Consider the following 14,230-nt stretch of genomic DNA (forward strand, 5'->3'; position numbering starts at 1 on the left):
TACCACTGTAGAAATTTATTGAGGGATAACTGACCTTTAAGAAGAGGAGGGTTAGAAGAGAGCCTTAACATTTTATTCATGGAACATGATGTAAACATTATCACAGCTGCAGTATTACCTACCTCTTAAACATACATGATACCTCTGAAGATTTAGGAAGAGAGCTCCTTGTGATGTGCTGTACAGAACATCAAGTTCTTGTCAGCCTGTAAATATCTGCAGCTACAAGAAGGGAATTTACTACACGATATCACAGGGAATTTCTGGAAGTACCTCTACATTACACATTACAGTTAAAATGTGATATAATTTTGTAAGAGATTAGTCCTTATCATTAGATGACTGTTTTGAATAAATGCCATTTCAGGACACATTACACAATAACCATAATGTTCCTTCACAATAAAAACACCTAGCATGAAATTTGATTGTGTCCTGATATTCTCTGGGATTCACAGGGAGGACATTTATAATGTTGACTGTCCTGCTTTTTTAGTAAATTGTGTCTTAGATGGTTACACTTCTCAGATTTTAAGGACTCATATAGTGACAGTAAATCCTGATACAATATCACAATATTTTTCCGGTCATATTGCCCTGCACAATAAATGGGTTAAATGGAGTCATTATCCTGAGTGAATTCAGAAACTACTTTCACTAGCACAGAGCAGACAGACTGAGAGTGTGAGACAACCCCACCACAGCCCCCACCCCCACCCCCATTGTCATGTTAATGCTCCACTGGCACTGTTTATGAGCACTGGCTGATGTGTGAAGAGCTCGCTGTTAATGGCCGAGCCCTGTTCTCCCACACAAAGATGGGTTTTAGCATTGACCCCAGAAAGCCTCCCCACGAAGAGACCCACCCCCTCTACTCCAGAAAAAAAAAACTCCTTCCTGCCACCATAAGAACAAAGTTTCCATCTGAAAAGATTCTTTTGTGCCAAGGAAACGAGGTCCCAGGCAGAAGAGAGAGAGAGCGTAGATGGGGGAGGGGGTCTGGTGGCTTGGATTTGTATGGATGGCTGGGATAAGACGAGGTAGCCGTAAGTTCAGCAGAGGATTGCTTGGCAGTGGAGTGTGTGCCTTGGAGGACTCTCGTGCCTTTCACTATAAAGTGTTTACCTCCTTAGCTGCATGGCTTTGTGGTTAAGAGTATTACCCACCATCACTTCTGAGTCCAACTATACATCTCTGCACAATTCCTCATTGATAAATTAGATAATTTTCCAATCTAAAGACTCTGAGGGAAACGTCCCTGTTTTTTTTGTAATGTAAGAAACATAAAGACGTGAAAACCATCTAGTAAAAGTTCAGAAATAGGATAGTTTCACATAAATAAAGACACGTTTAACGGATAAAATGGTGGAATAAAATACATAAAAATGGCCTTATAGACTACTAATGATTTCAGATGTTTTGTTTCTCACTTGTAGTTGGTCTTGCACTCTGTGGTTACTGTTAATATTGTAATAAATACATATATTTATGTATGTGAAACTGGTCAAAAGCAATTAAAATTTCTGCTGTGAGCTTAATATCAAAACAAATTACATGTGCATACCTTAAATAGAATATACACTTTTAGTAGTTGGGGTTTAGAGAACAACATTACAACTTTGAATACTGAGAATATAACAATCCAATGATGTTAAAAAAAAATAATAAAAAAAAAATATATATATATGAGTATGATGCCATGTACAGATGGGAACAAACAACTAACATCTCTTAGAGAAATTTTATAAAAATGTAAAACAATTTATTGATCATAACTGATACACAGTGTTACTGAATAGTTTTTGAATGTCTTATTGGTCTTTTTATGACAGGATACACACGATGTCTCCATTTGGACTCAACAACAATAGCAATATTGAACATGAAGTTTCACAAAATGCATTTTAAACCTACTCACTCACCTGCTGTGAGTACAAAAAAACCCATCTCAAATGTGAATAATCTTATTTGAGTTTGGATGCAACAGTTAACCTGGAATCAGTTATACCAAACTCAGACAATGGCCAAAATGATGTGCTGCTGAAGTTTATAATGTCCTTCAATGTGCACTATGGGAGAAGGCATTGATACATGAAAAAATATGTGGGTTGATGTTTGCAGGGGAGTATTCGAACTATAAGACACTACTTCATGTGTACAGAGGTTGTGTAGTTCTCTTATGGCTGGATCACATCTCTCCGCACTGTGCAATGACGATGGGGAGCTTGGGCTTGTTGTTGGGTCCTGTAGGAACGTTCTGTTGGGAGGAAGGAGCCCACATTTGGAACCAAAAAACTCATCTTTAAAAGAGTGATGTAAACATTACAACAACTAAAATGATCATTATGGATTTATGCACAAAATCAATAGTATAATTTCTTATTCCATAGAAAAAATATTGATTTTTAGTCACAGGTTGGACGCCTGCTTGAATATAATTGGGTCAGAAGTTTTAAAACATGACTGTGGAGATGAAAATGGTCAGGACAGTGAACGTCAACATCTTCAAATCTGATTTGATTTCAGAGCCGCTTGAAATAATTCAGGGATGTAACATCTCAGTGCACGAAGTACAGTAGGCCTCGTCACTTTAAACACGCTGTTCAATTATTCGTGTCTTTATGCTATTATTAAGCGTGAATACATTTTTTATTTTATTTAAACCATTATGAGTGGTCTACCTCCTCTCACTGATTTGCTTAGTTTTTTTGGTAAATCTACAGGTCAGTCTAAAATGTCTTCATTGATTTATTACTCCCAAAGGAAAAACAGAATAAAATTCTAACCACAAATATATTAACATAAAATAATATTTACCTCAATTTTTCTCATGATCAGCAAACCATCAACCACTTTTCCTGAAACAGCCGAGAATAAGATAATTCAACTCTGGCACATAAACAAACAGAAATAGCTCTAAATAAATATGAATGCCAAGTTAACAAAGTACACTTACTCACCAAAAACAACATGCTTCCCATCTAACCAGTCACATTTAGTGCATGTGATGAAAAACTGACAGCCATTTGTCCCTGGGCCACTGTTTGCCTGAACAAAACACACATCATTGAGGAAGAATGGCAGTTTTAAAAGCTCTGTTGAACTGGATCATACAGGACATACAAAATGATTGCAGGAAACCCAACATCTTGACTTGGATGAAGTGCCTAACATCTGAGCATTGATCTACATACATACCATGGACAGAAGACCAGGTGCCGAATGCTTCATTCTGAAGTTTTCATCTGCAAATGGACCTCTGTAGATGCTGCAGATACCAGTTCCATCACCCTTCACAAAAAGAAAAACAGTACATAAGATACTATGCATTCATAACAATGCAAAACATGTCCACCAGGGGGGCTGAATTACATTATGGTCATCCTGCTGAATTCAAAATTCTGCAGTTTGTTTGACATCATGGTATGATTAATGAACAGAAGAAATGCTATTTGTTACTAGTCCACCAGCTTTTAAAATATCACAAGAGCAGAAGAGGTGTGCATGTACTTACATTTACAAAGTCCCCCCCTTGTATCATAAAGTCTTTGATCACCCTGACAATGAACAAAAAAACATCAGTGCAGTCAGATTTGCTAAGGTAAAATTTGTTAATCAAAAATCACATTTAGACATGCTGATTAAAAGTTGATAAGTGCAAAACAATAAAATGTGATAACTTTAAAGGTGGGTGAATAGTTTTTTAGAGACTATAGTTCCCATAAAATACAAACTTTTGTTTATAAATATTAAGAAAAACAGGGACAGACACATCATGAATCCCATGGAAAGCTGCTCCAGGATATGAATATTTATTCAAAACCACACCCAACTGCACACCACCTATCCAGTTACCAAACACCATCCAGTCAACTAGCGCAGCCACCCAGTGGAAAGCACAGGGTATTGGGAGAAGATAGTCTCCAAGCTTTTCTGCCAACATGTTTAGGATACTACTGTGTGTGAGAGCATGGGCCAGAAGCAAAGCAAGATGCATGACTAGCGACTGAATGCACACTCCTACGCAGAGTTGTGTGTAAATACAACAACTTTCAACCCTTTCACTACATACAGACGTAGGTATGTAGTGAAAAGGTTGAATAGAATTAGGGCCGAAAGTTGTATCTACAACCATAAAAAGCAAGCCTGCTGAGAAACTCTGCTCTGATTCAATAATATGAACAGTGACGCACCTACACACGCACTCCCTAATTTAGCCTCACTCATTTTACCATTTCACAGCACAAACACCTGCTTTCTTAGCTGTGGGCTTACAGTAATCATGGCATAAAGCATTGAACCACTTGGCAGAATACAATGCATCTACCAGTATATGTGGGGCTTGCAGAATGACAAAGTGTGTGGTTATTTAATCAGTGTACTAATATATGCAAATCATCATCTAGTCATCCTATTTTCTATTATCTAGAGATCTAGTAACAGCGACCCCTCCTTCTACCCGTACAGCTTTCATATGTGTTTTGGGTTAGGGTTAGATATGAGATTTCACTTTAGTTTGCAGTACAGTTCTGTTGTAATCTCTTGCAAATGATTTATGAAGAAAGTCTGATAAGGGTCTATAAGTGCAAAATACAGCTGCAATAACCCTAACCCTAACCAAACTGCGACTGAAAACTACAAATAATGATAATTAAAAAAAAAAAAAGAAGTAAATAATAAGTCAACCAGGTCTAAATTGAACCTTAGTGTCCTGGGTGAAAGTCCTGTAGTTGACCCATTCAACCACAATGAATTCCTCCTCTCATGGACTATGTTGCTCTTTACATTACGTCACCTGACTTCTGGCAGAAAGGGCTGAAGACTAACATCTCTCAAAACCCTACACAACCCAGCTGAGTGGCGCATGATGTCCAATTGGATGGTGCACAATGCCCATTTGGGTCACTTGGCAATGCTGACTAGGTGGCACCTGATGTCGAACTGGGTTGCAGGCGCTGCCGCTGGGTGGCTGCGCAGGCTGACGGGATAGGTGGTATGCAGTTTGGGTGGGGTTTTGTATGAAATGGATCTCCATACCAGAAGACAACCTGGTTAAAAACATAACTAAAAGCCACCAGAGGGTGTCGGTTTTTACTTGAATTAAAATAATTCAAAAGATGTTTTAAAAAAATCATTCCAACATCTGAGCACGATGTGAGCTATACAGATCACGCTGCCGTGTTGTGTACCTGTGGAATGTGCAACCTTTGTAACCAATAGGGACTCCGTCCTTCCTGTGGAAGTTTGAGACAGGACAAAAGGATGTTAGCAGTAAAGACAAGAATACTGTATTGTACTACAAGTTATTCTCACAAAGCAGGCTCGTCTGTATGTGATGTGAGTTGACAGTAAATGGGCCATCACCAAACATCTAGGTAGGAATGAATAAAGACCACAGGCCAAGACACATCTTTGGCAGCAGCAGCTGAACAATCATTAAAAGGATCCTGTTCCATTTTAGATCTCTGAGATGTTTGTGAAAATGCTCTTTAATATCACCATCTGTATGAATGGAAAGTCTATCATCTTTGCAAATGGGAACAGCATAAAGGAACTGTGTTGGTTGCATCAAGAGCACCTGGTCCTGTAAATGGTGTCACATTCCCTCTATGTTTGACAACAATGCAGATCATTTAAATAAGTGTCAGTGTTAGCTACCAATGCAGATCCACTACCATGTTTAATAGCTTGGGTTAAAAGTTTCATGTGGGTTTAAATGCTGCATTTTGCTTTCTCCAAATAAGACCATTCACTGCAGAAATATCAACTCATTTGTTTTTGTCTAGTCTATTACAGGAACCATGTGCCTCTCACAGCAGGTAATGGATCAGTATGTACTGGCTCACAATGTGCAGTTGTTGGTGAGGGCAGGACTGGGCAATATGATGGCCAAAAATGTTAACAAAAAAAAAGTTCATATCATTCGATAAACGTTAATCAAGTCAATATCCTGCACATCTAGTCAATATCCTGTATATTTTTTGCATTGCATTTCTTTTTACATTTGGCATAGACCTACTTGTACATTTGTGATCCATTTACTTTTCTATATTTATGTTGTATATGTAAGCAACAAAATACTATAGCAAAAAACCTTTTTTGCCCAGCCCTAGCTGAGGTACAGCATTATGAAAAACTTGTTTGGCGATACAGCATACTTTCTCTGTGCTGGGTCTTTGTTATGCTCATGCGCACTTGTAAATACCCTTCAGAGACCTGGCCCTGTTTCAGAAAGCTGGTTTAACAAACTTTGAGCCTAACCCTGAGCTCTGAGTTGAAGAAGCCTGAGATGGGAAAATGAGATGAGTTTTTGGTTCGAGAACAGCTGATCAGAATTTGTTCATTCAACTCTGAGTATGTTCCCTCTGCTTCACCACGGCAACGGGTAAATAAAGAGCCCTCATTTTAATCCGGTGGGGCTAGAAATATGAATGCATGCCAACAAGGACCATCTTAAAAATCTATATATTTTTATTATATTCTGTTAGATTTTTAAATATATTTATTCAGCTGTAACCTGATAGGGACCAAATGGTGGTGGCAATAACTAAAGATGAAAATATGGAGATATGACACACAGATGAGTGAGTAAACTATGTCTTATCTCTGATATCACAGAGATAAGACATAGTTTACTCACAGACCTATGACTGTAAAGTCATAGACCAACCCAGTAATAATGATTGTGGGGATTTGCACTTTAAAAATGTGTCTAGATTCAAACGGATTGTACATTGTTAGATGTGTATCTCACACTAAAGAATCTCGCTCTGTTCGCATTTAATGAAATACTGACATAACACATTAAGACTACATGCAGTTTATATTAAAAAACTCACTTTTAATTTACATTTGGTCCAGTTTTAGAATCCTAAAGTCATTTCAACTGCACCTCAGTAGTACTCATCTCATGACAACTATGATAGGAATGTTCCACCAGTGCAACTAATCACAATATTTAAATGGCTGTTACTGTAGTTAAGTATCCCACAGTAAATGTTTCAGTTCAACTGTTGGCAACCTGACAACTGCTATCATGTCCACAGAGTCACCGTGTTATGAAGGATAGTGTAACCTACAGATTTTATTCTGTGCTGTGAATGAATCCATGATATCCAGATATTGCTTTCTCTGTCCTTAGACTGATGACAGATTGATCATAAAAGTCATGTCAGAGATCATGTTTTTGGTAATGAACTAATCTAATCTAACTAGGGTTTTGATGTTTCTAAATGATGTAAACTTCTTAAAATTAATGCTTTCCATGTGTCAGACAGCTGCTTCAGGCGCCGCAGGAGGAGAGATTCATAGAGAAATCTGTAAGCAAGCAGGTTATGTTCACAGATTCAGTTACCATGCTCTTCTGGAACAGGAAACCCAGAGTTTCCCTCATCTCAGGTTTTGTAAACTCAAGAGATTTCATTAAACCCTCTTTGTGATTAAGCATATACTGTTTGTGGGCAAAAAAAAAAAAACAGGTTTCATCAGCAGAAGCCTTTTTTGTTAATCAGGTTTCTCCTCATCCCTTAACCTGATTCTTATTCTCATGTTTCAAAAGTCAGGTTGCTGCCAAATGTTGGGACTAATCAGATTTCCTAAATGAATGCTAAAACAATGAATGAATATGTGGCCAGTTTACCATGGTGAAGTAGTATTTGTGTCCCATCAAAAAATACAAGCCTTCACTGCCTTACCTGAACTCTCCAGTGCAGAACTGCCTGTAAAAGATGATGAAACTGTAACTAACATCTTTGAAAAATCCAAAATACTGTCAACATTTATATTTGTGACATCTCTTTTCTCCCAAAAATTTATTTTTATCCAATAATCTGAGCAGCCTGTGATTCAGACTTTCGCCTTACCGGAAATTCTCCGCTGTCTTTGGGACCACATCAGCAAACAGCTCTACCTTCATCCGTCCGACATCCTGACAAACATTTGAAAAAACTTTGAGTAAACACACAACATACAAAACGCAGAGATACCCATTTAAGACCAAAACATTATACACCTAAAAAAGGTGGAAGAAACAAACTCGTTTACATCAGCGTTTAGCTCAAAAGATATGGTCGTATAGGATTTCTTCTCGCTTTTCTTCCTTCTACTCCTGGCATTGAATATATTAACACATTAGCTTATTCATTTTACATCTTTCATTTCTGCTCTTCTGAGTTCGCTGAAAACATCAAGTATACTCTGTTTCATCTCAACAACACAGAATATTTTGTTGCAGTTCTGATAACATTTCCCAGTGGGCAAAGCATATGTCATCGAAAGATGTAAATGAGAAGACACCACAATCTTGACGCAACATATTACTGGACATTAAATCCTCTATGAACTGTGTGTTTATGTGCTTTTGTGTGTGTGTGTGTGCGTGTGTTTTTTGCAGCATGGATGTCTGTCCACCAATGCTTCCCACAACCCAGTGGGGCATGCAAGTGGCCGACTGATACAACAATGTCTGACTGTCTGTATCTGTGCGTGAAAACAAACAATGCGCTGGTGTAAAAGGGGTGGTTTGTACCCAAGACATGACTGCACAACTGTCCTTTCACTCCACACACACAGACTCACAGTAAAATAAGCCGGTCATTGGATCTCTCCTCTTTGCTATTCAGACAATACAGTATGCTTATAGTTTCCAGGAAATGAAATACAGAAGCCAAGAGCTTACACGGAACATAAAGGATTTTTTTAGGGTTCACTGTCTGATTCAAGTGCAGGTAAGACCGTTTAAAAACAAAAGTAGTATCTTATTAGATAATACACAGACTTAAGGATCTAGTGTCTACATTTTGATAAATGTGTACGGTTGAACAACCTTTGCTGTGATGCTAGTATAGGCTGTCAATTTTAAAGACCACTTCGGATTCCTTGAAACATAACAAAACTGTAAGGAAGATGAGAAAGGGTATCAAGTGTACTGACCCGATTTATGATACAAGACAAAAGGGTTTCACTTAACATTCATGAGTCAAGAGTACAAACTCAACATCTATCACACGTGCTTTAAATTCCCTGCAGCTTTCTGGACCTAAACGTATGGACTTTTATAGTCACACCTTTTCAACTTGTATAGCTAAGCTACTGCATCAGGAGTATTTCTGTTAGCAAGCTTCACTGAACATGCAGAGGGCCTCTCCCATAACTGGTTTGCATTCCCAACAGGAAGGTGGAGCTAAAAAATACCTGTCTATAAGGGAACTGCTCCACCTGAAAACAGTCGAGTGTTGATGAAAGCATGCAGTGCCTCTAATTTACACTGATGCAGGAGTTACGCATCTGGATCTACTACTGAAACTCACTGGACTAGGAAAATATTGGTCTGACATCTAAGGGTCACATATAGTTTTTTTTCCTTGGTGAGTAAATGCTCCATGCTTCAAGTGGCAGAACTTGCTTTACTGGTCATCAATGCTACAACTCAATTATGCGGACACCAAATACTGGAAATTCAGGTTGATGTGTCTGCCGCTGCTCAGATACCATTGCTGTAAGATGTTGAGAAGGAAGCCAGAACTGATTAGTAAAACATTAAAGAACCAAAGTGTCTCAAAGCGGCAATCATAAAAGTGAATGTATATTTCTTTTGTATTTAAGTGTAACTCATGCAGCCATCCATCTACATGTCCAATGTTCCTAACCAATATTATCTTGTCTTTCACAGCATTTCCTGGAGCACCTTGATACTGAACTGCACGATTGCAATAAATGCAGCTTGAGTTGCCAGCGTCTCAAGAAAAATAGCCATACCATCAAAATGCTGGCCATTATAAAACAAAGGGAGGGGGGGTCTGGCTGTTATACAGACAACACTGACAAGTATCTGTTTCTTCTGCTTTTAAAGTTGGGACTGGACGCAGCAGTCTTTCACTTCTGCTGCCAGAAGCTGTACAGCTCCTTTTTAAGCCTGTGCAGCCTGTCCATCGTCATGGCTGACTTGGCGTTGGTGGTTTTTATGGCTAATGTGTGGTTTCTTGGGGCTGAACGGTCTCATGTGTCACCCTGCTTCCTCCTGGCCAATGCCACGGCGACATACGGAGCACTCCCACTGCCCATGATGTGCCTGGGTGTACTGGACTACTGTTTAGAAGATACCTACCTCAAAAACCAGAGCGCCTTCTGCAAATTCCTAAGGAACGCAGTCTTAACTTTGCTGGTGTGGATGCTAGCTGTTATTTATTCCTTTGGTTCTGTCAAAGCTGAACTCATAGAACTGGACTATGTGACAGGGATAAAGGTTCAGGTGTGTGAAATAGAGGATTCTCCACTGATTGCCTATTTCACTTTGGGGCTTTTCACAGCAGTTACTTGTACATTGCTGCCCTTTTGGTCAAGGATACCCCAGTGGGTGAAAGAGGCTAACAGGTTATCTGAAGAGAGGGAAGAACAAGAGAACCAGAAGAGTGACTTGTTGTTCACCTCAAGCAACTACACGGACACAAAATGGAGTGACGAGTATCATCTGGAGGAGAGCACCTGGCCGCGACCACCTCTGTGGCTCAGCCTAACACTGGGCTTTGGTATGTTTTGGATGCCTTATCTCGCTATGTCTGTGGTCTGTCTGGTTTTTGGCTTTGGAGTACCTGCCTACCTCACTGTTAACCTTCTGTGGTTGGAGTGCACCCACAGTTTACTGGTGGGTGTGGTATTCTGGGTAAAGAGCAAGAGGCTAGGACCATACAGCCATCTACCAGAAAACGTGTGCTTATGGCAAATTTACTGGCATTTGAGCGAAGGAACACGACAGCAGCAACTACCTGTAGCTGTGTTTAACCAATCAAAAGGCAAGAGAAACACTCTCTACTATGTGTAATACAATAAAGATGAACTATACACCCGTTACCTATCATACCTGACAGCTAAAAGCAAGTGTAAACAATCATGCATGACAGTGAATTAATACTTAATGGAAAATGAGCGAGCATCTATGAATGGTTCATGTGTGTGAAGGCTGTTTGATCCTTAAACTGACTTCTGACGGATATTGAAAAAGCCTGGACACAGAAAGGAGCCTCTCCATCAGCACATGCAGAAGTGACTGAGCAAAGCAACGACAAGAAACTGTGACTGCACGTCCGACTGTAATTGTGGTGCAAAACTGTGACCATAAAGGTAAATTATTGTAAATATTCAGAGATCACCATACATCGATTGTCTACATTATATTTGTCAAACAGTTCTTTTTAATTTATTTCTGTTAGACTTGAGTGAAATATGAAGACTCATATATAATTATTCGGGCAGCACGGTGGTGCAGTGGTTAGCACTGCGATGGACTGGCGACCTGTCCAGGGTGTACCTCGATGTCAGCTGGGATTGGCTCTAGCCCCCCGTGACCCTGTACGCAGGATAAGCGGTTGACGATGGATGGATGGATATATAATTATTCCATTTTGAGCATACCTACAATATGTAACAATAAAAGGCTAATTATTATAATATGTAATATTTATTCTTGATGAAAGAGGTCTGCACCTTTTGATATATATGCATGAATTAATTCAAGGAGATACATATGGATTCTACACAAGCTGCTGTTATGATAGACCTGTACTAGCCTATATGCAGGGGTCAACTTTGTGATTTTTGCATGTTTGCAATTGCAGCCCATTTACTTTACTAGTCCACTTTGTTTCACAAACAAGTCATGGTTTAATCTGAGATAAGACCGTCTGATGAGTTTCTTCCTCGAAATGCCTACATTATTAAGTGGTTTAATATCCGCTGTCTTACATAGGCGTGGCACTCACCACAATCTACGGTATCCAGGAAGAAATTTGGAGGGGTTTGTTGTCTTTTTTATTGTAAATGTAAATGCTCTGTATTTGTATAGCGCCTTTCTAGTCTTTTCAACCACTCAAAGCGCTTTTTTTGGTACTGTTCGTAGAGAGGTTATGTATAGTATGATGTTATTATTCTTTGGAAACTACCATGTGAGTGGAATTTTACATTTCTATAAACTTTATATTTGTTTTACTTGATATGTTAAAATATGTATTGTAGTAGTAGTTGTTGTTAATAACTGCAAAAAAGGGTAGTTCAAACTTTATAAACACACACACACACACACACACACCAAAAGTCAAGGGCTGGTGTGGAAAATGCTGTACAGTAAAAATGCTTTCAAAGACAGAAAAGTTAATAGATTATATTTATCAATTAACAAAATGCAAAGTAAGTGAACAGAAGGAAAACATAAATTAAATCAATAATTGGGACCACCCATTGCCTTCAAAACAGCATAATTTCTTCTAGGTACACTTCTACAAAGTCACAGAGTTTTGTAGTCGTATCATCAGGTGTACGATTAAACAATTATCACAACAAGTATCAACAGATACTAATGATCATGAATTCACTATGTAGGTTGAAACACAATCATTAACTGCAACAAAGATAGCTGTGTAGAAGGAATACAACTGGGTGAGAAACAGCCAAACTCAACTAACAAGGTTGAAGAATGAGTGTTTGCAGGGCACAGTGAAGCATGGTGGATGCTTCTTGCAAGTTTGGGGCTGCATTTCTGCAAATGGAGTTGTGGATTTGGTCAGAATTAACGTTCTCCTCAATGTTGAGAAATTCGGGCCCATACTATAAATTTACTCTGCAACATGGCAGTGACCCCAAACATACAGCAAAAGTCATTAAGAACTTCAGTGTAAAGACAAAAAGGAGTCCTGGAAGTGATAATATAGCCCCCACAGAGCCCTGGTTCTGATATAAAAGTGTCAGAACACACGGTGCAACGCAGTTTGATGCGTATGGTGCTACGTAGCCGCAGACCAGTCAGGGTGCCAATGCTGACCGATGTCCACTGCTGAAAGCACAATGGTGCATGTGAGCATCAGAACTGGACAATGGAGCAATGAAAATGAAATGTAGCCTGGTCTGATCAATCACGTTTTCTTTTACATCATGCGGATGGCCAGGTGACTCGCTTACCGTGCTAACATCTAGTAGAGTTCATGCCTCAATGGGTCAGCAAAAGGGGGCCTACACAATATTAGGCTGGTGGTCATAATGTTACGACTGATCAGTGTATATCTACCTTCTAAATATAATTTAGTTTTGCTTTTTATTTCTCACTTTGGTGCTAGTTTTATATGTTCTATTCTAATGTTGCAGGGTCTTCAAAAGTGAATATAAATCAAGTGAAGTCACTTTAAGTTCAGGTTTATTTGATGTAACTTGCCTGATATGGCCTCAGAGAGATTTTGGTCGAATAACTATGCAATTTCGATAAATTACAGTAATGTGTTTGCAGTGATATGCTGGGTTCAGGTTTGGAGGCCAAGCAAAGGACGTCATTTTACATTTGAACAAAATGTATAAATCAGTTTATGATCCAATAAGAAGAAATATAACTGTGTAAATAATTAAAATGTCACATTGTGGACGGTTTGAGACAGGGTGTCTAATGCAATGTAAGCGACTGAAGGATATCTTAATACATCTCAAATATACCTTACAACCGTTTTCACGTTTTTCTTCTATTTAACAAAGTAAACTCTGTAAAGCCTTGGTGATGAACTGTCAGGTCAGTTCTCGGCTTACAGACCACAACGCGAATAAAGTGCAACACAAGGGTATCACTGACCTAAATCATGAACGTGTTCCATCCAAAGATCCAGACCACCAATTCAATCAAACCGTAACGTTAGCTGCTCATCACAGTATAAACGGCCAGTAGAGAAATGTGGAATCTGCATCCTGCTCATTGTGTATCAGATACTGTATTAACTGGTAACGTTAACCCTTAAATACGTAACGTTAGTCCACTGAGTTCACAACTTTTCACCTAAACAAAACACTCTAGTGACATTGCTGAGGTGCTGTAAGTTAACGTTAACTCAACGTTAGCTGGGTTACTGATTGTTAGCTAAACTCCTTCTTCTAATGTTACTCACCTGCCCTCCGATGGTTATGTCGAAGAAAACAATCGGGTTGTTGGGATTTGTTGATTGAACAGACATTGTGACAGTTTCGTCACTGTTGAAGACTAAATAAATGTACTATTTGACCGATTACACGCGAATAATTTGAATGTCCAGCATATGCGCTGTTAGGACCTACGGTGGCTCAGGAGGACATATGATTACGGCTCGCAGCTTGGGACAAAACGGTACCGTCGCGAAAACGCGCGACAGTAAAGTTTAAATAACATTTATTTGCGGAATAACAAACCACAATATTTACTGTTACACTGGGTAGCTTCGATCTTTTT

At 39.0% G+C, this 14,230-nt stretch overlaps 2 protein-coding genes across 2 annotated transcripts; one reads left to right on the top strand and one right to left on the bottom strand.

Annotated features, from left to right (window-relative positions):
* Window positions 1–1,727: 1,727 nt before the first annotated feature.
* On the bottom strand, window positions 1,728–14,096 carry ppih (peptidylprolyl isomerase H (cyclophilin H)). Its single transcript, XM_038722917.1, has 9 exons — window positions 13,914–14,096; window positions 7,863–7,927; window positions 7,695–7,718; window positions 5,190–5,234; window positions 3,515–3,557; window positions 3,199–3,291; window positions 2,961–3,048; window positions 2,818–2,858; window positions 1,728–2,257 (listed from the first exon to the last, which is right to left on the bottom strand). The coding sequence occupies exons 1-9, from the start codon at window positions 13,977–13,979 to the stop codon at window positions 2,189–2,191; spliced, it is 534 nt and encodes a 177-aa protein (XP_038578845.1). The 5' UTR covers window positions 13,980–14,096; the 3' UTR covers window positions 1,728–2,188.
* si:dkeyp-100a1.6 (probable G-protein coupled receptor 160) lies at window positions 9,226–11,445 on the top strand. The gene is made up of 2 exons (XM_038722911.1): window positions 9,226–9,365; window positions 9,671–11,445. The coding sequence occupies exon 2, from the start codon at window positions 9,764–9,766 to the stop codon at window positions 10,817–10,819; it is 1,056 nt and encodes a 351-aa protein (XP_038578839.1). The 5' UTR covers window positions 9,226–9,365; window positions 9,671–9,763; the 3' UTR covers window positions 10,820–11,445.
* Window positions 14,097–14,230: the final 134 nt, after the last annotated feature.

This window comes from Micropterus salmoides, unplaced genomic scaffold (assembly GCF_014851395.1).
Source record: "Micropterus salmoides isolate LMB-PRFRI ecotype aquatic unplaced genomic scaffold, ASM1485139v1 Ms_hic_scaffold_16, whole genome shotgun sequence".
NCBI classification, from domain to species: domain Eukaryota; kingdom Metazoa; phylum Chordata; class Actinopteri; order Centrarchiformes; family Centrarchidae; genus Micropterus; species Micropterus salmoides.